This window comes from Hyperoodon ampullatus, assembly GCF_949752795.1.
Source record: "Hyperoodon ampullatus genome assembly, chromosome: 12".
In the NCBI taxonomy this organism is placed as follows: domain Eukaryota; kingdom Metazoa; phylum Chordata; class Mammalia; order Artiodactyla; family Ziphiidae; genus Hyperoodon; species Hyperoodon ampullatus.
This window is the reverse complement of record NC_136925.1, coordinates 83,037,110-83,062,826: the sequence shown is the minus strand read 5'-3', so window position 1 is coordinate 83,062,826 and position 25,717 is coordinate 83,037,110. Positions and strand designations below refer to the sequence as shown.

The following is a 25,717-nucleotide window of genomic DNA, read 5'->3' as shown; positions in this document are numbered from 1 at the left end:
GGTGTTGCTGGGAAATCAAATCATTTTAATGAATTACTACAACAGAGGGTTGACCGCTTTGTTTTTAGAAAATTTAACTTATTGGGCTTCCCTGGTGGCGCAGTGGTTGAGAGTCTGCCTGCTGATGCAGGGGACACGGGTTCGTGCCCCGGTCTGGGAAGATCCCACATGCCGCGGAGCGGCTGGGCCCGTGAGCCATGGCCGCTGAGCCTGTGTGTCCGGAGCCTGTGCTCCACAATGGGAGAGGCCACAGCAGTGAGAGGCCCACGTACTGGAAAAAAAAAAAAAAAAAAAGAAAAAAAAAGAATTTAACTTATTGATACTTTTAAAGAAAGAAAAGGTGTTTATTTTTTAATTGTAATACATGTCAATATATTGAAATGTTTGCAATCTAAAATTCCTAGAACTTAATAGTTTATATTTGGGTTCAACCTGTCAATAGTTATATTTAGAAATACAATATACAAGCTATACTAAAGTCAAATAGTATTCTCAAAGATGGACATCATCTGGAGGAAATTAACAATCCATGAATTCCCTCTTGTAACCATGGCTTCATATTTTTATTTTGCATAGCCTGCTTATTGTTAACGGTTCAAAACAACCTAACTCAGATACACTTAAGGCAGTATATAAACCTAAAACATAGACTTATATTATGTGGCTTGTAGAAGCAGTATCTTTACTTTGTAGTTTCGTTTTTAATTTCTGGAGGAATTCAGAAGTTTGATAGAGGCTGAGGGGGTGATATAAAATTATACAACATGGTTCCCTAACCTTAACCAATTTTATTCCATTTTAAGTGTTTTTTACGTATTTTCTCACTGCCCTCTAGTTTCTTGGTCAGGCTACCTCATTCTTGCCTCTTAGGTCTTAGTTTATATTGTCCTTTTTTAGGAAACATTCTCTGCCTGACCACCTTTGGATTAAGTTGCCTCTCATTAGTCTCCCAAAGTGCCCCAGACTTATTCATCTCACCAGAAAATAGAATTCCTTGAGGAGGAGAACTATATCTCCCCGTCCCCATGTTGAGCAAAAGAACCGGCACACAGGAGCTTCCCAATTACTATGTGTTTAATTTGAGTTTGGGGACCTGACATGGGCTCATAAAAGTGACACAGAAGAACAGGAATGATGTGCAGCAAAATACTAAATGGAATACAAAATGACGCTTTATAAGCAGAAGCCTTACAGGAAATTAGGAAGTGAGTGGGAGAATCCGTGTTAGCTAGAGTCTTTTATTGATAAAAGCTTCCTAAAAGAGGTTGGATAGGAGCTGAACCCTGACAATTTTTTTTTTTTTTTGGAAAATGAAGACAAATAGAAGAATCTTACACATAGAGATAAGAGCGTAAAGAAAAAGGTGGTCCAGAAGCTGCAAAGAGACTGACCTGTGAGAAACAGAAAGATTTGTGATTGACAATATGGGAGATACATATTGTGCGGTGAATCTAACCTACAGAGGACTCTGAAAGACAAAAGGAAAACCTGGGGTCTTAATACATTGGCATTGGGTAATTAATTCATAATTTTGGCCAAGACCTGCCATGGTGAAAGCTACTTTAGAATAATATTGCTATAACATATTTATTATATCATTTTTAAAAAATTAATTTATTTATTTTTGCTGTGTTGGGTCTTCGTTTCTGTGCGAGGACTTTCTCCAGTTGTGGCAAGCAGGGGCCACTCTTCATCGCAGTGCGCAGGCCTCTCACTATCACGGCCTCTCTTGTTGCGGAGCACAGGCTCCAGACGCTCAGGCTCAGTAGTTGTGGCTCACGGGCCTAGTTGCTCCACGGCATATGGGATCTTCCCAGACCAGGGCTCGAACCCGTGTCCCCTGCATTAGCAGGCAGATTCTCAACCACTGCACCACCAGGGAAGCCCTACTATATCATTTTATATATTTTATTCACAACCACTGCACCACCAGGGAAGCCCTACTATATCATTTTATATATTTTATTCAAAGACTTTATCAACAAGGGAAGCCATTTAGTTTGTTCAGTGTCTTGTCTCTACAGGGACTGAATGCTCTGAGGCGTAAGCCTTCTTGGAAGCCCTTCCACTGACCCCAGAGACAAGTTAGGTGGTCTCTAAACTCATCCCTATGGTAGCACTTACTACACTGAGACAATTACTTTTTTGTCTTCAACCCTATAGGACCCTGAGGGGAAGCACCATGCCTTGTTCAGTTTTACATGACATCAACAGGACAGTGCCTGGCGTGTAGTGGTTGTTCTAAAGTATTGGCAGGATGGATGAATGAAAGTGATTCAAAAATGTAAACATAAAGCGTCTTCATCCTGGGTATGTTGTGTACACTGAAATACTGGGACCCCTGCAATTAAGCTTACAGAGCTGGAGCCAGCTCATGGTTGTGTGCGTGTGTGTGTGTGCGCATGCACATGCAGCAAAGTGGACCAGATAAAACCACGAGGACATGAGCAGATGAGGCAAGGAGAAACTGGAAGAGGTAGTTGATGAGCTTGTTCAGGATCTGCCAGGGCCTTAATAGGATTCTGATTACAAGGTGACTAACGGGCAAACGAACTTACTTCAGGATTTTAACTTGGCTGCTGGAAGGAATTTGAAGGTCATTCAACTGTTGAAGCTTATTTTAATTTCTAAAGGTTGGGTCTGTCAATTAGTATCTTGGATCAGGGGCCTCTCCAGTGACGGGGACTGCTCACTTGGCTAACTCAAATAACGAACTCACATGACATATGTGGGCGAAAATGTTCTCTCTGGCTTGTCTACAGGCAGGCGCCTGCTTGGATACTTCTTTGTAGGTAGTGCATTTGGGCAATTGGTAATGTGGCTAAATACAGATGAAATGAAAATGCATTTGGTTTCTGAGATTTCAGTCATTTATTTACTTATTGTTTATAAGCTATCTCTAACTAAAAGGGATTTAAAGTGACAGTTGTTAAGAAGACAAATTCAAGTTATTTAATGGTGCAGCTCTCTCCCTCTAATTATTTTTATCTAATCAAATGCTTTATTAAATTCCCAGGAGTCATAGTTGTTCATGCACAGGGAGCTTGAAGAGAGCTTCGAAAGATTGCTAACTGGGGCATAAAATCTGTGTTACTGCCACACAAACTAAATTCTGTAGAAACAACATATGAAGTTTCAAGGGTCAAGTGTTAGCTAAATTTAAGAGCTAACTTTCCCCCTCCAGGAAAATTGTATTTTTTATCTCCTCAGTGATTTTGTACTTAACATTTCCATTCTAATTGTCATTGCTTTTCATTGTATTTCAGATTCTACTACCCCTAAATATAATATTTATATTTAATTTTGCTTTTCACTGGGGGAAATGAAGAAACCAGCTGTACTACATAACTCAGCTTCCCTCTTCCATGCCCTGTACTTTTGCAGCTTTGTGTCTTCTCTTGACCTGGAATGTTTTCTCTGTCTCCATGTACTGGAATCTTGATCCTCCTTCAAATACCACTACTTTTATGAATTATTTTCTGATCTGCTATCTTAACATGATCTCTTCCTCCTCTGAGCCTGTGTCAGTTATATATTGCTGCATAAAAAAATATCCCAAAGCCAAGTGTCTTAAGACAACAGTCAGTGTTATCTTGTACAATTTCAGTGGGCCAGGAATTTTGGAGCAGCTTATCTGGATGGTTTTTGCTCATGGTATCTCATGAAGTTATAGTCAAGACTCAGCCAGGTCTGTAGTCACCTGAGGGCTTGTCTTGGGCTGGAGGATCTGCCTCAGAGATGATTAACTTGGGTGGCTGCCATGTCAGTGCTGGCTGTTGGCAAGAGGCCTCAGTTCCTTGCCCTGTTGACTTCTCCACAGACTGCTTGAGTGTCCTCACAACATGGCCGTTCACTTTCTTCAGAGAAAGTAACCCAGGAAAGAGCACAGACAGAAGCTGTAGTGTCTTTTCTGGTCTAGTCCTGGAAGTCGCATATTGGTACTTCTGCATTTTCCCCACAGATTAAGCAGGTCACCTCACATAATGTGGAAGGAAACTACACAAAAGCATGAATACCTGGGGATGGGGATCATTGGGGAGCATCTTGGAAGCTGCTTACCATTTCCCACATCTCTAACATAACTTAAAATATCCTGCTCTGTATTACAATTATGTGTGTCCCTTTCCTACCCACGCTATTAGTTTTTATTTTCTTTAGAGTTTAGACTTGCTTCCTTAGCTTTACACATCATGAAATTTTTGGCACATTGTGTTCAGTATGTGTCACGTTCAGTTGAGAATTTGGAACCACAGCCCCTCTCTTAATGGGTATAAATGAAAATGTGCATGTGGGAAAGAATCAGACAGAGACAGAGAAATAGATAGACTTTGGCAGAGAGAGGGTGTGTAAAGAGAGCAAATGTGTGTGTGTGTGTGTGTGTGAGAGAGAGAGAGAGAGAGAACAAATGAGGTAGAGAGCAAACTGCACATTTTATCAGACAAATATGAAAAAATTGATACTATTTTGTAGGTACTAGGGAACTAATTTTACAAGAGTTTAAATGTTTGAACTACTGCAGACAATATTCTACTTTGTGTTGTGTGTGTGAATGGCTCGCCATATATTTTACTAAGACTCCTTCAATTATGCCTAATACTTTGTGAATAAAGGGTCTTTGGATCACTCCTTTAATAAAAGCAGGGAAATCATTGCTTACAAATAACTCTAAAGTAATGTCAAGTACAGCATTTATAATTCCTTTTACATATGGCTGAGAACTTTATTTAACCTTTGATTAACTGCTCTATAACCTGGCTCACTGGAGTAAAATCATTTTCTAGAATGGTCAATTAACATTTATGTACAGTTGGAGCAAAGGGCACAGAGGAATGTCAGAAGGAAAAAAAGACCCATGAGACGGCAGGTCCTGGCAGGTCCTCCTCAGAAATGTCACTCTTATCAATCTTCTCATGTCCATTCCTAGAACCACCAGCACACCATGGTCTAATTCCTAAGTAACTCCTGTCTGAATTATTAAAATGACCTCCAATGACTTTTCACGACTTCTAATTTCTTCCCCTCCAAGCTTTCCTTGGAATTAAATTTACTGAAAAATCACTCCCTTCCCATGCTTAGATGTCTTCAGCAAATTCCACGATCTAGAGGTTATCTACTAGGTTTGTCTCCTAGAATCCCTATGCCACTGTCTCTGTGTCCAACTTTGTCATCTCTCCTCTCACTCTTTTCCTGATACATCCTCTCAGTCAGCCCAACTGGTTACTTTTTTGTTCCAAGAATTCTTTTCTATGTCTGGGTTTCCTCCCTTGCCCAGGAGCCATGTTTCTCTCCAGTGGCCTGATGTCACTTTTCCCATCCTTTTAAAATCAGCTCAGGTTCCTTCATAGTACCATTCTGAGTCTTACTTCCCTCCTCTCCTAGCTTCTGTGGCAACAGAGTTTGGTGACTGCATATGTTTCCTTGTAATTCTTGTTCCACATGCATTTTGTGTCACCCAACTATGCCTTCGGATTGTGTATGTGTGTGTGTGTTTCCCAATGCTTAAACCAATTCTGACTATAAACTGTTTACTCATTCACTCAGTGCCATATTCCACACGTATTTATTAAGTGCCTTTTTTAGCCAAGTAGATGCTCAATAATTAATTGAGTGAAAAATGTACAAATGGGGAGCAGAGAAATTATAAAGTAAAAACATTACATTCATTTATCCACTGGTACAATCAGTAACTGTTGATAATGTAACTACCATGGGCTCAATGCTGTATATGGTGATGCTTGGGTCATGAAAGGGTTAAACAAGAATGGCCTCTGTTGTTTCATGACTTTTCATTTAATGTTGACAGTATTCACCTTGAATAAAAGTGAAGAGGTAGTATCGAAACACATTGAGAATAGACCTTATGGATAAAAGGTAAAGAGAAAGGGAAGAATTAATAAAGAATGGGGCTCCAGAGAAAGTCCCTTGGAGGTCTTCACACTTGAACTGGACCTTGAAATTTGGAGTTTTGATTTCAATATAAATATATCTGAATATATTGTACTATAGAAATGCATGCTAAGGAGCAGGGGTCTAGGAGTAAAGGAGCTAGAAGTATATGCTGAGATAGGTTAGGACCATGCCCACAGAGAGGGCGGGGATGGAGAAAGGAACACGATGACCAGTAGAGTCAGGGGAGCTGACTTTAGGGGAGTGAAATGGAAAAAAACATGTGTGAAGTTCTAGCAAGGTCCCTAACCCAAAGTAGGTGCTCATAAATACCAGCATTTCTCCCTTTCCTCTTTCATCTAGCTCCTGAGAAATTATGTAGTCCCTCCAGCCATGATATGATTTTTGCTCATTTCATTTTCTCAGATGATTAGTAACCTTTCTATGGGTGTCATGTTTATCACTCACCTAACTTTTTCATAAATACTAAGAATATTCTTAAGAGATGAGCAGTCTTACCTCATAACTATATCAAGAAAGCCAACTGACTGATAATTCTATCTGAAATATGTGCATATACTACTTCTATCTCTATCATTATCTATTATCTATCAATATATACATATATCTATTCTATCTCTGTATATCTACATATAAAAATATGCATATGCATGCATATATACATACGTGCATATGTACATACATACGCACACATATATGCATCTATACATATATGCACACATATGTATGTATGTATGTGTATATATATATATATATATATATATATATATATATAATATATATCCTAAAGGGTCTCAAATCCTGGTCACCATGCATTTCTTAAGCCATAACTGCTGCCCTTGTCCATTTGCCATTAAAAGTGCATAGGAGTATCAGGAGATGTCCCATGGAACCACCTAGATGCCATGTGAATTTTTGTCGCCCCCATGTGTAACAGCAGCTCTTGCCCTTCCTGATGATTAGGGTCAATTACCCCTGCCAGGATGGTCAATTTTCCTTCCTGCCTGTATTCCAGTTTAAGGAGGCTGAAGGGAACTGGTACCACTGGAGCTTAATTTTCCACGGGATATTTCCTGTGTCCCCAGGAGCATGTGCTTCACTCTGTGGGAACCACAGCCTCTGAGGGTCCTAGGAGCCTGTGATTACCTTGTACTTCATTCTTAGTAGGTGGGGACAAAGTGACTACTGTGTCCTTTATTTTGTTAGGTGTGTCCCTCCATGCCCCAAATATTAGACCTCTAAAAACCTTCTCTAATGTAGTTGACCCCTGAATCTGCATAGAGTTTATCTCACACCATGGCCTCCAGTATATTTACCATTTCTTGCTAATCTGTTCCAAATAGCAGGATGTAATCAATAAACCAGAGCAACTGATGTTCTTTGAATTGTCTAGATAGTGTAAGTTCTTTTTGACCATATTTTAACTGAAGGGCAAAACTATAAATGTGTACTGTTGTCCATACATGAAAGAGAACTCTTTCTATTCTTCCTTCTATTAATAGGGATGGAAAAGAACACATTTGCTAGATCAATGGCTACATGCCATGCATCCTAACATCTCTCTCTAGGACACTGTGGCAGAGTCCACAGTCCACAGTGACTGCTTTGGCTTTTATATAAGTTTTCTTTTTATATTTTCTACAGGGTAATTGCCAAGCTTTCTTTTTAACCTTGTTATATATAGGAACATTTTTATAAATGATCTCATAGTTTCTCCAGTGTTTCTGTGTATTGATAACAGATCAAGAGTCCATAAAGTTTGAGTCGACCACGTTGCTAAAATCAGAATGAAGAACATTTTTCATAGAACTTAGCTCTGAAAGAAGGAGGCAAAATATAGCAGCTCTATAGGATCACACAGAGGGAATGAGGTGTGTATGCGCTTGTGTGTGTGTGTGTGCCTGACTCTCCTGTTAGATATAGGAAAGCGTTATATTTTATCATCTTCAAGGGGAAGTTGTTAGATGGGAAGAGGCTGAAAGTTCAGAACACAGTCATCACCTAATTGAAAAAGGCCCTGGGAATGGAAATGGCCCTGAAGGGACATCAATAGGCTCAGAGATGGGAAATGAAAACACATAAAACCTCAGGGATGCTTAGATGAAATTGACCATCATCCTGTAGATCCAAGACATTAAAATACCAAGGTTTTTTTTTTTCCATTTTGTTTTGTGTTATATATTGTTTTGAAATAAGTGGGAAAACAGAATTTTGAAAATCTTGTAATTGTTAAGGAGTTATCTTCTACTAATATTAATGTTAATATCAGTGTTTTTTAGGGAAAGGGCTTTTGAAGAGCTCTTATATCCGTTAAGAATTGGGTATAAAATGAAAAATACTTTGTATCTTGTTATCATTACATAGAAAATAGGTTTATCTAAATAAAACCCAATGACTTTCTTACTACTAAAATTGCCTTGGGGCTGATCTCAAGTTAATATATTCATTTTGTCTCCTTTTTGTCATAAAATCATGTGGTTCATTTACTAGCAAAAAACGTGGTTATTCAGGAGATATTTTTTTCTACAAAGTGTTTTAAGGAAGTTCAAAATTTTTAGGACTTGTGAATATTGATTTGTTAGTAATCCCCTAACTTTAATTTAAGAAATTGAATATTTGGGTGGATGGGGGTAGCACAATAGACAAAATCTTATAGTAGAAGGATCTCTGCTAGATAATCTTTTATTTCTAAATTCTACTTTTCCATTTGCCAATGAAATGTGAATGACTGTTTAACACATTTACTTTGTTTGATGCAGTAGTAGTTTTTCTTTCGACTTTGGGGAAGTTCAGATTCTATATATTATTATAACTAAATTCAAGGAACATTTATTTAAAAACTTACAATGCCTGGTGCTTTGAGAATATCAATATAAAGAAGACAGTGTCTATTTTCAAGGAGATCACAGTCTACAAGAGAAGAGAAACATATCAATACTACAATGTAATAATGGATCAATCGAAATATATGTAAGTGGATGGAATGATGAGCAGGTTAGTCAGGAATTATAAGTCAAGGAAGGCTTCTAGGAAGAGCTGGTATCTGTGCTTGGGTTTAAATAGCTGATTGCTAAATGTGGTCATGTAAAAAATATAAAATTAAGAACATCAATCTTCTTTATAGCTCACAAGGTGTTTCCAGTTTTTAAGATGTAGCATTGATATATATGAGCTCAGTGCTTAGCAGCGCAGGTCTTTACATAGAGCGTGCCCTAAGCAACCCTACGAGATTACAGAAAGTGTTCTACTTTACCTCCACCAGAAGCCCCGTCCTGGTTTTCCAGTGCAACTACCGCCACGTGATTTGCTTAGACTGTTTCCACCTGTACTGTGTGACGAGACTCAGTGATCGGCAGTTTGTCCACGACCCTCAGCTTGGTTACTCTCTGCCTTGTGTGGGTAAGTCTAGCACTTTTCCCTCCATTTCTAATTCTGATTAAGAACAGAAAGAGGAAAATTACTGAAATAAAACTATCTTAGATATACCCAGTCCCTACTGAGGGGCTGAAAATTCAGAGATCTGTTTGAACATTGCTAGGTAAGAAAATTAAAGCAAGATTAGTTTATGCAAGCAGGGGGCATTTATTTCTAGAGCCATCACTTCCTTTTTTAATTTTTATTTTATATTGGAGTATAGTTGATTAAAAATGTGTTCGTTTCAGGTGTACACCACAGTGATTCAGTTATATATACATGTATCTATTCTTTTTCAAATTCTTTTCACATTTAAGTTATTACAGAATACTGAGCAGAGTTCCCTGTGCTTGTAGGTCCTTGTGCTTGTTCCCTTAGCAGAGGAGGTGCTTGTTGGTTATCTATTTTAAATATAGCAGTGTGTAAATGTCAATCCCACACTCCCAATTTATCACTTCCTTTTAATGACAAAGTCCATATCTAACCACAAGTGATGGATACTCTTGCAATGGAACCCATGGCTTGAATCCACTCGTTCACTTTTCTGACCATGGGGTTTGCATGAAGCCGTAAACGGGAGACTCACTGGTAAATAAGATTTGAATGTACTTGGTGGTTGTATTTCTACTTGGGCATAGGCCAAAGGATATTTTGATGCTCACAAACTAGAATGAATTATTCTGCTAGGGTGGCATGGGTATGATGTGAAGTACGTATCTATCTCTTGCGCAGCCCTGTTCGAGATTGTTCTTCCTCACTTTGTGGTAAATGCAGCTACTTGACCCTCACACTTCCCCAGATCCATACAAAACAGCCCTTTCCCAAAAATTCATTATTTAATATCTCCAGAGCCTGGGAAACAAACCCTTCATTAGTGTTTGAATAGTGACGTTATGAGAAAAAAACTGAGACCAGTCTTCTGGGACTATTAACTATATATCAAAAAATAGAGTCTGTGTGTAGAACTAGCGAACTATTTTTCCAATAACACTGGCCCCGCAGAAGCCACAAAAGAGCGGTATAATGCATTTATTTCTATTGCTGTATGACTCACATACTAAATGTCTTGCTAACAAAGTGTCCATATAAGTTCACCATTTCTGTATAAAAGTCTGATACCTCTTACCCCCAAAACATATGTAATAAGATGTTCTTTTTTCCAAACCTAGTCTTTCAAACCTTTCTCAACCACCTTAAGCTAAATGCCTTCAAAGCTCAATTTTAGACATATGTATTCTTCAAGGTGTGACTAGTCAACAGTGAACCAACTTTTTCCATTCGCATAATTTTTATGATGAACAATTAAAATTGGTTCAAAATACCTTTCATATACAAACTCTGCTTCCTTTGTGTGAGCTCCTCATTTGACCAGAAATTGTGTTATGCTTTGTAAGAGTAGGATGCTGAATTTTATTTCCCTGAGAGTAAAAGATAAGCAATGATTAGAGCCGTTACTGAGTATTTACCATATATAAGATACCACTGGGATGCTTACATACGTACATCCATTTAATCCCCACAAAGCCCTGTCGGAATGGATGTTGTCATTCTTCCCATTTTATGGATAAAGTGTTTGAGGCTCACAGAATTTAATTAAACTGCACATGGTATTACAGCTGGTAAGTAACAGAGCTGGTATTCAGAGCCAGCTAGTGGTGGCTCTAGAACTTGGACTCTTAATCACTATATGAGTAGATTAGCCTGTAAACAAAAAAGTACTCTACCTCTAAAAGTTATATGGAAAGGAAGTTCAAGGGAAGAGTATCTCTAATTTGGGGGCACTTTTTCCATATTTAAACCAGGAGCAAACTTCAAAAGCAGGAATTATTTGTATTTTTCAGAGGAAGAAGTAAAGGCTCAGTAGGACTGAGCACCCAGCATCACAGAGTCAGGAAGGGTAGAGCTGAGACTTCAACCCAGGTGTGGTTGCTCCAGAGCTCTGTGTTCCCCCCACCCTCCCATTCCACTTCTCTCTGGGCAGGGTTCTCAACCGCAATGCACATTTCAGTAACATGGCAGTTTTTAAAAGTCCCGATGCCTAGGCCATGCCTCGGGGGACGGCCCTCAGTATTTGTTAAAGGCCCCAGGTTTGAAAGTTTGAGCACTGCTTCCAGGGTGAACATTCTACAGGCAATAGGTATTTTCCATGGGAGACTGTAGCACTAGCAAGCGTGAAAATACTCCCTCTCCCCTTATCTATTTTGTCCACGAGGGATCTGACTTGCTAACCAGCATAGGTTTTTCCATAAACGTTGATGGATTTGAAAAAAGATGGGCAAACACAGCCAAAATGGCCTCTTTCCAGAGCCTCTAACAAACTCATGAAGTTAAGGGCTTTGGGAAGAACTTCATAATTATTTTGAAATATTGGCTGTCTTTTTGCTCTACCTACTGTTATCACATCCTATGCTAGGGATTAACTTGAAACGCCAGAGCATTTTGTGTATCTTCTCTTAGCACTGAGTGTCACTTACCCACCCCAGTGGAGCCTCAGGGATTTAGGTAGATTTACTTTAGAGTGTAGCTAAAATAAAAATAAAATTTATATCATGAAGACTATGCAAAATGTGTTTAGTCCATTCAGAGTCCTGGTCACACAGATTTCCTATAGCAACGGGGTGTTGGAGGGAATAGTTCCCACCTTCCCTATAATATGCCATTGGCATTGCCACTGGTGCCATCCAAATGCATTCCCGCCTTCAGTGCTTCACTTTTTTTTTTAACACTTCTCCTCCCAGGTCACTTTTCATGTAATTCCCATTTTCATATAACATAGAAAACCATTTCCTTTCTATGGAATAAGTCCACTCACCAGCTACAGTCCAGTCGTGTCCCAAGTGTCTTAGTTGGCAATATTAACCACGAGGCAGATAGTTCTGGCCCTTTTGAGAAACAGAGATATTCTTGATGCCTGGAGAGTCAAGAAGGCTGGTTTCTAGTCAGCTTTTCAGGGAGCTAAGCATAAAACCCAACATAAATGATCATTTTGGCTTTAGAACAGTGCTTTCCCAAATATACACAAATAATCTAAGTCCATATAATTCCTAAAACCACATTGAAAAGTAGGAAATATATTAAAAAATAGATCACCAAAGAAGATGTGCAAATGGCCAATACACTTATTGAAAGCTCAGTGTAATTGGTTTCTAAAGAATAGCTAATTTTAAAGCATAAAATATAATGTGATAGACATATATTCAAAAGAGGTAAAAACATAAATTTAAATATTTCTGAAAAGCAATTGGGCAAATCATATTATTAGCTTTAAAATAGTAACAAACTGCTTAGAAGCCTGTCCATACACACATTCTCTATGTGTCTGTCTCTGTCTCTGAAATATACAGCCTATTCTCTTCCCAGCTCCTAGATCTTGAAAAATTGTGACAGTCACCATGAAAATGGCAGCAGCAGGATTCAAGCAGCTGAAGGGCTTCCAGTCCAAAGTCAATGTTCTTTCTACCTCAAAATTATTTGAAATGAAATCAAACTTCCTTATTTTCTGAGGGTAATGCTAAACTTCTTGTCTTATTTTGGGGGTGGTTTAGCAAGTTTGGTAGTTTTGCTGTGGTTTGGGTGTATGAGGCAGTGTAAAATCAGGCTAGTAATCTAACTTCTCTAGCAAAAGCAACACTGAAATCACAGAAGCAAAGGGGGATCTTCTCCCGTCCATGCTCCGATGCGGCTCGGCTCTGCGGCCTCTGCTCCACCCCATCACTCAGGGAGGGACTCAGACTCAGCCTTCTGTTACGTAGTGGTTTTGCCATCCTCAGTGACCTCGGAGTCCCCACTGGGTCCCCTTCACCCAGGTCGACCGGACCAGGAAGCCAGAGCAGGGGCATCATGGAGGGGCGGCGGGGGTCGGGGTCGGGGGTGTTGAGACCAAGCCTGGAGACGGAGCCCATCACTTCTTCCCACGTTCCGTATTCCGGAACTGATCCCCGCAGCCCCTCCCACCCGCGCAGGGTGTGGGCAGGGGGACCGGCAGAGGGGGGCTGTGGTCTGGCTGTGTACCCGCAAGGGAGCAGGCAGGCCTGCAGGCGCACAGCCCTGTCTCACGCTGCGCAGAGGAGGATGGATGGGAAATTTACTGAATGTATTTTTAGCTCTCCTCCCCACCCCACCCCCCACCGCCTGCGATCAGAACAACACTCCATCAAGTAGCTTCATTCTAAGGAGTGACTTGTACACGGACAAGGACCAGAAAAAGAGCTGTAGGACAGAACTGATGGTGCCCAGGAGCTCGTTCTAGCTAGATCAACGGGCTTTGTCTGTGCACTCGTCTGTCTGGCCTTGGAAATGCTGCCTTTGTGGAATCTGGCTTCACAGGGGACAAAGGACTTCAACATGTGTTTGATGCTCTCGCCTGTGTCTTTAGCGTTTTACAAACGAAGTGACTCCATGCGTCTGTCTGAAGTGGTACCAGCAGCAGCGCTGCTCTCTTTATCCTTCGGAGGAGCCCACGTCCCAGTAAACTGCGCCCCTGATTCTTACTTTGCCTGGGTTTCTACCTTCCAAACTGCCTTTCATCTTCTCTTGCATCTTATTAAGTAGTTAAAACTACAATAACATTTTAAATAGCAGCAGTTAGGCGGGCGTGCCTTGAATAGCTAGCGGAGAAGGCAAAAAGCATTTCTTTCCACCTACTTCTGACCTGAACTCTTAAGAAGAGCATTCTACCTTTGTTTTATAAGGGCGAAAGCAAACCAGTTTTAAGTATAAATTTATTACTTATCCAAAGGGTTCTAGAAAGATGCTTGTAAGTCCTTAAGACAGCTCCAAGAGTTGTTCAAAACAGCTGTCTTTGGGCTTTCTTCTTCTTTTTATTAAAATGTACGTAACCAAATTCCTCTCCCTGGCCTTCTTGGCAGCCAGCATGATTTTGGAGTCTGTACACTTGGCATTGTCAGTAGAGAGGCTGGAAGGATTATAATCATAGTCAGTAGAATATTAATTGACCTGTAAGTGTATCATTTTAAATGGCTTGATGCATTCCTAAATTTATTGTGAGACATACCATGCATACACAACAGTGTTTAAGTACATTCATATTGTTATATAGATTTGTATAGTTACAGAGGACCTCTGGTACCACCACCCAGGTCAAGAAAGGCAGCATCGCCAGCATCCCGGACGCCCTCCATGTCCCCTCCTCAACCCCCGCCTCCTCCCTCTTGCCTTGACGCAACTATGATCTTGACTTTCGTGATATTCATGACCTTGCTTTTCCTCATAGCATCACTGCCTATGTCTATACATTCCTAAATAATACAGATATTTGCCTGCTTTTAACTTTCAAATTGTTGCTTGAAAGGTTTTGCCAAATTTCCCTGACCAGAAGCAATCTCAATTCCAGTTACACCCCTAGTCAGAAAACTCTGAACACATGTGCAAAGTATTCCAATATTCAGGATTTTCAGTATTATTTTTGTTATGTGTATTGTGTTAATCACGCTAGAGAATGGCTTTGTTTATGCTTATCTTCCTCATCTCAGGTGCTGTCGTGTGTGAAAACAATTTTTTAATTAGCTTTTTGAACAGGTAAATTTTGAGTTCACATTCAGAGGTATAAAAGAAAACTATAGTAGGGACCCTGAAGAGTTACTTGGACAAGAAGATCAATTTTATCACAATTTGGCGAAAATAAGAATCTTATACTCAGATTATGAATTTTAAAAAAGCACAGCTCACCAACAATGTTAAATATGCTCCTTCATTTGTGGGTAATTCTAGGTGACACTATCGACAGTTTTGCATTCAATTTTTTGGGGGGTTCCACGGAAGCTGTTGCACGGTTTATATCAGGGCATTCCGGCTGCGGTTTACAGCTGCCAAAGAGGCTCTCGGCAGAGTGTGGCATGAAAGACGCAGCGGGCCAGACCCTCTGTTCATCTCTCCAGCGTCTCAGGAGAGGAGAAGTGTGTTGTATCTTCATGAGCCACACGCTTCTGGAGCTAGTCGCAGCTTTATTCCAAACAAATCACGGCTATCTGTGGCCTCTAGGTCAAGAAAATTTAAGTTTATTTGAGACAGAAATTGCTTTGGATTTTAAGTCCACATTTCCTGATTTGGACAGATGTTGCTTTTTAAAAATTGTTCTAATTGCAGAATGTTTTCCTTTACTACTTCTCTTTTCCCATCATCATCCACAGGCTGCATTCAGTGCCTGCTGGTTCTGTGTTTAGTTCTGCACGTTGGCCACTTGAAACACACATGCGCGCACACACACACACACATACACACGCAGTAACTGTGATAAAACTTTATTCTTCCTTACTGTGTGATGTCTTGTATTAATGAGACTTCATGCACAGAAATTGCTACGAGCTGGTGACCTCCAGCTATCTTTGAAATAATTAATAATGTGCTTAGAGAGTTTTTTTTTTTTTTTTTTTTTTTTTTTTTTTTTTTTTTTTTTTTTGTGGTATGCGGGCCTCTCACTGTTGTGGCCTCTCCCGTTGCGGAGCACAGGCTCCGGATGCGCAGGCTCAGCAGCCATGGCTCACGGGCCCAGCCGCTCCGCGGCATATGGGATCCTCCCAGACCGGGGCACGAACCCGTATCCCCTGCATCGGCAGGCGGACTCTCAACCACTGCGCCACCAGGGAGGCCCGTGCTTAGAGAGTTGATCTACAGATTCATGCGCGTTTATATCACTTGGTTCCTAAGGAGGACAGTAAAACAATTTAATGTTTTAAATGCGGACCAATTTAGCAAGAGGAGGAGTGGTTTACTATTTTAATGCCAAGATGGATATAAATATATAATATCTGAATCAAGTAATTATGGTATATATTCCCAGTAAAATCTGAACATCTTTCAGACCATCTTATATGCTCTATTATTGACTCCATTTAAGAGTTTGGAAAATGAATATTTCTTATATTTTCAGCTTTTCAAGCCTTTACTAGAAATCATCTATCTTGGAATTATATATTTATAGAGGGAAACATTGTGTGAAAAGAGTTGCAATATTGAAAGGAGGGGGGATGGTAATAGTGTTCAAGGAAATGGTATCGTTCTGTCTGACTTCGCTCTGAAACTCTCTTCTCTGCCCTCTTGCTGCCAGAAACGGCTCTTTCTTATGGCTCGCGTGTCAGAAGCCTTTTGTAATTGGTCACTGTATTAGTTTTCTAGGGCTGCCATAACAAAATACTACAGACTGGGAGGCTTAAATCACAGAATTATTTTCTCACAAGTAAGAAGAGGCTGGCACTCCGAGGTCAAGGTGCCAGCAGGTTTGGTTTCCTCTGAGGACTCTCTCCTTGGCTTGGGGATGGCTGCCCTCGTGCTGCCTCTTCACGTGGTCACCTCGCTGTATGTGCAGCCCTGGTGTCTCTCTGTGTGTGCTCATCTCCTCTTACAAGGACACTAGTCAGGTTAGAGGAGAGCCCACCCTAATGGTCTCATTTTAATTTAGGGACCTCTTTAAGGCCCCGTCTCCAAACACGGCCACGCTCTGAGGCTGGGGCTTCAACATATGAATTATTCATATGTATTCACAGTATTCAGTTGTGTCCCTCAAAATGAGGGACACAATTCCACCCACAATAGCCACCTTCTAGGCTCTGAAGCAGTTTGCACATGCTTGGCAGCCCGAATTCTGAGAAGGTCCCCTGGACCTGAACCCTGCCTACAGGCTCCGCCCCGCAGGGTCTAACTTCCCCCTGTTCCTAAGATACGACTCGTTCCTCATCCTCCCTCTCGCCCCACCCCCTCCCGTACTCAGTATTGGCTGGTTTCCCAGGTAGCAACACCCATATGCCTGAGGAATACAGGAAACTTTTTGCCAATTATCTAATTTTAAAATCTGGGCTCACTGGCAAACATTTCAGGGAGGATCCTCTGAACTTTTCCATTCTTTGTGAAAATAAAAATACAATAATCATCTCTGAGGTGGAGGTGGTTAGGATGGCATTTGAAGCCCTTAGTCCTTGGTTCCCCCAGATGGATTGTCACAAACAGAGGCCCCTAGAGAAAGCTCTACCGGATGCTGTAGTCTAAAGGGCTGTAACCAACAGGACCTGGATGTCACAGCGGACACACAAATGCAGCTCAGTTCTTGCCTGGGTGGGAGGTGGGTGCTTTTCTTCAAAGTGGTGCCTCTACTTTCTGGCTCTGCCATCCCATTAGGACTTATCGCTGCCTTCATGGTCAGACTGGCCTCCACATCCAGGGTCCAGCTGGCAGAGGGGAAAGCAATAATAGACGAGACATGCATCTTTCTTCTCAAACCTGGCCTGGAAACGGCACATGACTCTTCATTCGTTGCCTAGGACATTGCCATTTGGCCTTGTGGGCTGCAAAGGAGCCTGGAAAATGAGGTCTAGAGAAATACCTGGGTACAGAGAAGAAGACTTTGAGTAGACACCTGGCAGTCTCTGTCAAAGGTCTTCCTTTGGAGGGTTGGGGCCTCAGCTTCCAAGTCAGTAGATGTGGCTGCATCCATGATTCAGGGATCGTGGGCCAAGTCCTGACTTTGCAGTCAGATGGTGCTCATCCAACTTCTGACCTGCTCTACCAGCTGCTGAGCTGATTTCCTCATTTAAAATGAAAATAAGTCTTAACTCAGAGAGAATGAAATAGGATTGTATGTAAAAATGACTGGCACACTTCCTGATACAGCATAGGTATTCTATATGTGACAGCTTTCCAGTCAAGACCAATTATGGGCCCCAATTTCAGATTGTTTTCTAAATACTTACAATTCTAGCAGGAAACTTAAAGCTGCAACTTGGGTTTAATTAAGGTTTCCTGGCTAAAAAGTGAAAATATGATTTCTTTTTGACATTTTCTATGTTAGCACGTTAACAATTAATGGAGATAATTAATTCCTATGAATCAAGAATTAACATCATAAGAAGTTTAAAACATTACCTAAATATAATCCTGTAAAAAAAAACCTCTAAAAGTTATTGATACAAGATCTTATTAAAATTATTAAATTAGATTCACTCTATATAACCAGATTTTCCAAATTAGTCTTTTATATAGGGGACATATGTAGAAATATAAACAGTTGCATTAACAAGGCTACCATTATTTGGTATTTCTCTTCTTTTACTTATAGTATCAACATGCTGTCTTACTAACTGTTAGTATAACTTTTAAGTCCTTCCTCAAAAATTTTTTATTCTGAATAGGCCATCAATAAGTAATGAGTAAATTTCCCTCAACTGCTTTTGGACTATAATCAAGTATAGTACTGAACAAGTATGTAGTCTGAAATTTAAATCATATTATTCTAAAGGAATTGAGAGATACACTAAAAGAAGTAATCTACTGTGTGACGCAGGAAGAAAATTTTACAGCCGCTATTTACTTTTTTTTTTTTTTTTTTTGCGGTATGCGGGCCTCTCACTGTTGTGGACTCTCCCGTTGCGGAGCACAGGCTCCGCGGCCATGGCTCACGGGCCCAGCCGCTCCGCGACATGTGGGATCTTCCCGGACCAGGGCACGAACCCGTGCCCCCTGCATTGGCAGGCGGACTCTCAACCACTGCGCCACCAGAGAAGCCCCGCTATTTACTTTTTATATTATCCTTTAATTTGTGTATGTGTTTAAATGTAAATAAAATAGTAGCAATGTTTATATTAAATTAATATTGGGATTCATATTCAATTTTTGTTTTCTTACAAAATTGGTAGAGGTTCCCAACCAAAATTTTGGAGAGCACTGATTTAGACCAGTGGCTTTCCAACATTTTGACTGCTACCCACAGAAAGAAATATATTTTACATCATAATAGGGTAAATATATAAATTATGCACATATATGTAATTGAAAAAAAAACTTCACAAAACAATATTTTCCTACTATATGAGACACACTCTGGTATTTTCAGTTTTAACCTATTTCAGATGCATCCAAAACAGGTAAAAAGTTAGCCCTATTTTAAATCAGCTCATTTTAAGCCCTAACCCTTCAAAGGAATACCACAGCTTCCCTTAGGAGCCCATTTTAGTGTTCAGGCATTTCAAGTACCAGAGATATATTCAAGTACCATGTTGAAAAATAATTTTTATATAATTTTAAAACATAGCTCATGTCTTACTCTGCAATAAAAAAAAATTAATTAAATAGACTAGGTTTGAACAAAGTAGAAAAACAAAGCCATCCATCCATTCTTCTAAACTAGTCACTTAAAAAAATATGTGATAAAGCATGTGAAATTTTGACACAACTTAATTAATAAAAAACCACATTTTAGGTATACATTTAATTTTCAGGAATGCCGTAACCAAAGATAGAGACAACGTGGAAGCTCTAGGAATACATTCCTGGATGGAGCTCCCCGCCGACTCACACGTGGGTGTGGGAGGGTGCTGCCTCCAATGAGGAGGCCAGAGGACTCCCACCTCCTTTCACTCCCAGCCACCCCCAAGCCAGACAACTTCATAACTGTCATTCAGTAGAGTAGCTTTTATAGAAATATAATTTAAATATTCTCCTACCCTAAAAGGTAATGACTTCTAACAGCATTTACTTCTCCATTGTGTTTTAATTTATAAATAAATTCCCTGTTAGAGACTCATCAGAAATACAATGGTTAATGTTCACAACTTTGTCTCCCAGTGTTATTTTTTCTGCCATGCTAATTCTTCTAAGGGAAATGGTAACAGTAGGCTTAATATTTGTTCTGTGGGACCTGCAATAAGATGGATTCATTAGTTAACTTGAATTTGTTTCTCAAATTAGACTACTGTTGTAGAAGCAGTGCTGAACTAGAAGTCCTGACACTAGTCCTGACTCTACCATTAGATCAACACCTTGTTAATTTTAGGTCAAATCACCTGCTAGCAACTGGGGACTGGGGCAGGCCTTGTGTATACGTAACCTTATTTAAACTTCATAATGACTTTGTGTGGTCGGCATTAATAATCCTATTTATCAAGTGAGAAAACTAAGGCTCTCAGAAGTGAAATTCAAGCACAAGTCTGCCTGACTCCAAAGCTCAGTTTTCCTCTCCACCTTTTATTCATGAAATTCATTTCATCTCCAGGACCTCTGCCACCTAAAAAATACTAAGATCCTTGACTCCTGGCCACTAAACCCGGAGTTACTTTTTTACTTCTATGAAATGTATCAGACTCAGAGTAAAAAACAAAATCAATTCAATAAGTGAACAAAGCACCTTCTAATAGATGTACAAGACATACTAACATCTCACTCTCTATGTGGTGTCTTTAGATCAGTGGTTATCAAACTGTGTTCCATGGGACCATGAGGGGTTGTCCATACGGCACATCAAGGATGATTTTATGTAGAAGGAAGTGGATGGACAGTAACAGTATTCCTGTTATGTTACCTGTGGTCCTGTGTCAATACTTACCAAGATCATACCAGGCAAAATGGGTCTACAGTCCTCAAGTCATAGCAGAGAATTTGTTTACAGTGGTGTTGTTTTCTTTATATTACATTTTTTGAAGAGTAAAATAAAAGAACTACACACTTTGTATTGTGAATTAAAATAGCATAATTTAAAAGTGGCCAAGACTAAATTTTAATTGCCCTGCAGAATTGACATAGAGGGGAAACTTGAGTTTGTTACTATTAAAATATTGTGTTACGGAACATTTTTAGTAGGAACAAAAGTACAAGAATTTGGGGCACTTAACCCTGTAAAACAACTCAAAGTAACGTATCCTTTGGATTTCTTACTCCTTGTTCTAATTTGAACGTGCTCATTTCAGTTAGAGACTGTTATTTACTTTCACTTCAGTTAAATCAGTGGTCTTGGTGAGTTTTTATCATTCATACAAACCTAGGCAAGTAGTAAAAGATATTGGTTCAGAAGGAATAAGATCTCTTGTTGATGAAATACCACCACCATCATCAGAGTGTATTTACCTAATATACCACTTTAGAAGGTACTATTTCAGGAACTGGGTGTTATTCTAGGCTATGCACAGCTTCTGTAGCTACCTTCATATCAATAGGAGTAATTACCTATAAAGTATGCTTAACTGTATTTACATGCTAAGTGTAGCACACAGGCTATAAATCAACAACAGCTAAATTCAAACTTTATTTTCCAGAGAAACCTCTAGGCTGCAATTTTGCCATTCTTCCTTCTGATCCAAAAAATAAAAATAAATCAAGGTGGAAAAACAGCTGTAAATCTGATAATGAGATTTGCAACCAGCTAAGACACGATCTAAATCATGAGAAAGTTTAAAAGTCCTGTTATTCATTTTCCACTGTGCCTAAAATCCAGAAAGCCCCAGTTCAAAGAAAAGGAGGCCCACCTTGCCATTTAAATAAGGAGGCTGGCACAGGTAGCTCTGTTTTTCATGATCTACATCCCAAGTCATATGATGTGTTTATGGGAAAGTTAGAGGAACGCTGACAATTGCAGAAGCTTTTTTGGGGGATAATAACCATTAACAGGGATATTCTCTTTACCAGAGAGACTGCAGTGAGACTCAAGTAAATAATAAGCATTTCAGAAAGTTACCCAATTACATATTTAACCACTCCAAGGCATTCTGGTCTCCTGGGAAAATAGCGTGCATTTTACAAAATTGCTTATAATTGTGACTTGTGTGTTTGAGAAGGAGCCCAGCGTGCTGGTAGGAAGCACGTTTGTCAGAGCTTAGCGATGGAGGCTTTTTTTTAGGGATTTTAAATATAAGAGAAACATTTGCAGTTGCTTTCCAGATGCCAATAAAATATGCTTCAGAATGACGTATTATTCTAGAAAAGTCTACAGAGCTATTTTGATGCCTGAGGGGTTTAATTCAAAGTACACTTGAAAGCATTTAGCTATTGTTTTAAGAATGTTATTTTTCTGATGAGACTGTACATTGTAAGGAGATAGATTTCTAAGTTGCAAATATTAATTATTTATATTACAGAAAGCACCCTAATCACTTTGCTCTTTTTATTTCACGTAGAAGTGGAAAATTTAATTACTGAATCCTTAAAAAGTTATACAAATAGTTTAATGTTCTCTTACCTTAGAAGTGGACCTTAATTTCCATTAAAAAAATCTTCATGGTCACATCTTTAAGAAATATATTGAACCATGGCATCTTATTGAATAATAAGATGTGATTTATATATATATCATCTGACTAAAAACAAAGGCATCTGTATAGGCCTCTATATTTTATAAAATGTGCCCTTCGAATCCCAGATAAAGCAGATCTTACCATCATGGCCATTTTATAGGAAAGAGCATCTACTACATCCCAGGCCCTGTTTGAGTCAAAGGACAAACAACAGTTCACAGAAAAGATAAGCTTGTTCCCCTCCTGGAGCTTACAGCTCAAGGGGGTTCCAGACATTCATCAAAGACCATGAGTTATGCAATTACTGACTGAGGAAAGAGGTAGAAGAAATGGAGGAAGTGGGACAGAAAAGGGGCAAGAGTTCTGACCAAAGGAACATCCTTAGATAAAACCTTGAGGCAGGCGGGAACGAGGAGGTTTGAGGAGTGGAACACAGACCAGAGTGGATCAGGGTGAGAAAAGACCAGAGAGTGGGCAGGGCCGTGTTGGCCTCACCTGAAGTTGCTGTGAAGATTTTGGTCTTTCTTTAAATACCCTGGGAGAAGCCGAAAGCCTTGAAGCTTACGACAGGAGAAGTGGCATGAGCAGATTGGCATTTTTAAAAGATCAGTCAAGCGTGAGGAAGGAAAACTATTTCAAAGAAGCGAGAGTGGAGGGGACAGGCCGGGAAGGAGTGGCTGGGCATCGCAGTCTGGACATGATGCCAGCTCATCTCGTGGTGACAGAGTGATCTTCAGGTTGTAACTTGCAAACGCTCATGAAGAGTATCATAGGATCCTAAAAACGAACAGAAAATTAATTTTTATTCAGTGTGATGTAGGTAACATTGTACATTTCACTTTGTAAGGGAGGAAGCAAGCCAGTTAGAGGGCTAATGACATGGAATTCTGTGAATTACTCCGGCTGAACTTGCTTTAGAGTTCTGCTCTCAGATCACAGCGAAGGCCAATTAACGCAAGAGGCAAATTCAGAGTTTCTTCCTGTAGGGCCGCTATGGAGGGCTGTGCCTACTGGCAGCGTTGACTCATGGAAGAAATCTCTCCCGCACAAACCAGGCCTCTTGTGGTTGCATGAACAGAAGCCCCTAAAGCTGGCATAAGGAGAGAGGGTCATATTGTCAAGGATGGGGTGTCTCCCGTTGCGGAAGGACAGGTGTGGAACAGACTCCTTCTTTGTCTCCTTCGCCTCTGCCTATCTACTTTCTTCCTCCCTTGCCGTAAACCAGTTTCCTCTGCTTCTGGGTCTCTGGAGCAGGAACATGCCATCCTTACTTAGCTCACAAACTGAAATTCAGAGAGTCATACGCCTTGGTCAGCTGACTCTTGTGTCAAAGATATGCAGACTTTAGTGCAGGAAAAACGCTGATTCTCCTGAATTTCGTGAATACTTTCTATGATGTCCATAACGTAACTGTTAAGATGATGATGTTTCCTCTGTTCTGGCCGCTAGAAAGATCAGAGCTTCCGAAGCATGTTTTCAGCAAGGGCACTATTTTATGGCTTGGATTTCTGTGCCCTCTCCTTAAGCTTTGTCCTTAGGAGCCTCTTACTGTTTTACATTCTCTCCAGTTGCTTATCTACTTTAATCTTACTGTTTATTTATATTTGTACAACTGTCTCAAATCCTTTCTTGGATGTTGCATGAATAGATGGATACATTAAAAATTCCATTTGAAAATAGTAATAGCGTTTCTTGGTGCTAATAAAATGGTTGAGAACAATTGTGGCCTGGAATACAGCAGATACACAACAAGAGTGTAACAATACAGAACTTATTACCTGTAGAATTTTATTCTTCTTCTTTAGGCATTTATTCCATGGCTTTATAGTAAACTGAATGGATTACCTGCACAGTCTAATATGTAGCCACTGATCATATGTGCTTCTTTAAATCTAAATTTACATCAATTAAATTATATAAAATTAAATTTCACTTTCTCATGATCACAAAACAACTTAAATATATCTAATAGCTACCATATTAGAGCAGATATAGAACATTTCACCATCATAGAAATTTCTGTTGCACAGCATGACATCAGATAGTCTGAAATTTCCTCATTAATAGCTTGAAAATAACTTGTGAATTAAAAGACCCAAACTTACACCTTCTGATTCTTTCTTAATCATATTTGTGGTAATTTTGTCTTTTTTGTTTGCTTCTGTTCTGGCTTTGTAGCTATCAACATACCTACCTTACTCTATTCCTGAATTCTGTAGGAACCTCGAAATCCATTTCCTTTTTCCCAGGTCCTCTCAGTACTGTCCATTTGCTCACTCTTTTTGCACTAATCAAGATTCCATTTTCACCACATCACTGTTCTGGTTAAGCCCACTGTGACTTCATATTGCACCTGAAATCTAGTATCACATCTGCCTAGATTTCTTCCTTGACTCCCTGAATTCCTGTCTCATGAGCTCTCTGCACCTGTTTTGTGAGTGCTGTTTTGCTTATGAATCCTCACCTGGAGAAATCCTGTTTCTATCTATGTCCCCTTGCCTGGAGTGCCTGCCCACTTCCTCTCTGTGACTCCAGAGACCTCAGTGTGTCCTCTACCTGCCTAGACCTCCCTAGGCCCAAGGTCATGTCCTCATTATGCTCATCTCCTGTTCCATTTTGGAATCTCCCTAATTACCTGATATAAATCACTCTTGATAACTCCAATTAAATTGTAAGCACCTCAAATACGACCTTCAAACCTTGTTCTCTCTTTGGATTCCCCATTTTGCTCAGTGCTGACCTCCTCAGGAAAAGCCACTTCATAAGTACGTATCAGTTGAATTGCTGAGGTCATGAAAGCCATGGACCGAAGTCAGTGCCTTGGATTTCTGGTGATAGCTCTGCTTCCAGCTCTCTGTGTGAGCTTGGGCCCCTGCCTTCACTCCAGAACAGATTCCTGACTTGTAAAGTTGGGCTAGTCCGTTGCTGATGGTTCTAGTCTGTTGCTGATGGTTCTATCAGTTTACTTTTAGGTCCCCTTGTACATATATCTTGATATTGTCAGCTGATAGATATTGCTGATTTTAACTTGTACATCTGGTGAATTTGATGACTGCCATTTGGAGCGTGAACGTTTTGCAACCTTCTACCAAGGTCTCCTGTTATTTTGTGCTATGTGGCACAAATCCATCCATCCATCCAACCACCCATAGATTAGATTTTTCCTGAGCTTGGTGCACTGTGCTGGCAATAGTAATGAAAAAATTTAAAAAAGACATAATTTCTCCTTTCAGGGAGCTTCCAGTTTATTTGGAAACAGACATACAAAAATATGACAATGAGGGGTTGAGGCAAATACCTACTATATTTTGTTGCGGCGTAATGGTTCATTGTATTATTTGTTCTTAATGAAAGTGGTCATGATATCTTGTGACCAGGACATTAAG

The 25,717-nt window shown here is 39.9% G+C and overlaps 1 protein-coding gene across 1 annotated transcript in view; it reads left to right on the top strand.

Moving 5' to 3' along the window:
- PRKN (parkin RBR E3 ubiquitin protein ligase) overlaps positions 1–25,717 on the top strand; it is a gene marked incomplete at both ends in the record, with an annotated part of 1,053,566 nt that overhangs the window by 618,026 nt on the left and 409,823 nt on the right. Inside the window, one exon of the mRNA XM_079716751.1 lies at positions 9,170–9,306. Coding sequence (XP_079572877.1) covers positions 9,170–9,306 — 137 coding nt within the window. The remainder of the gene's footprint in view (positions 1–9,169; positions 9,307–25,717) is intronic.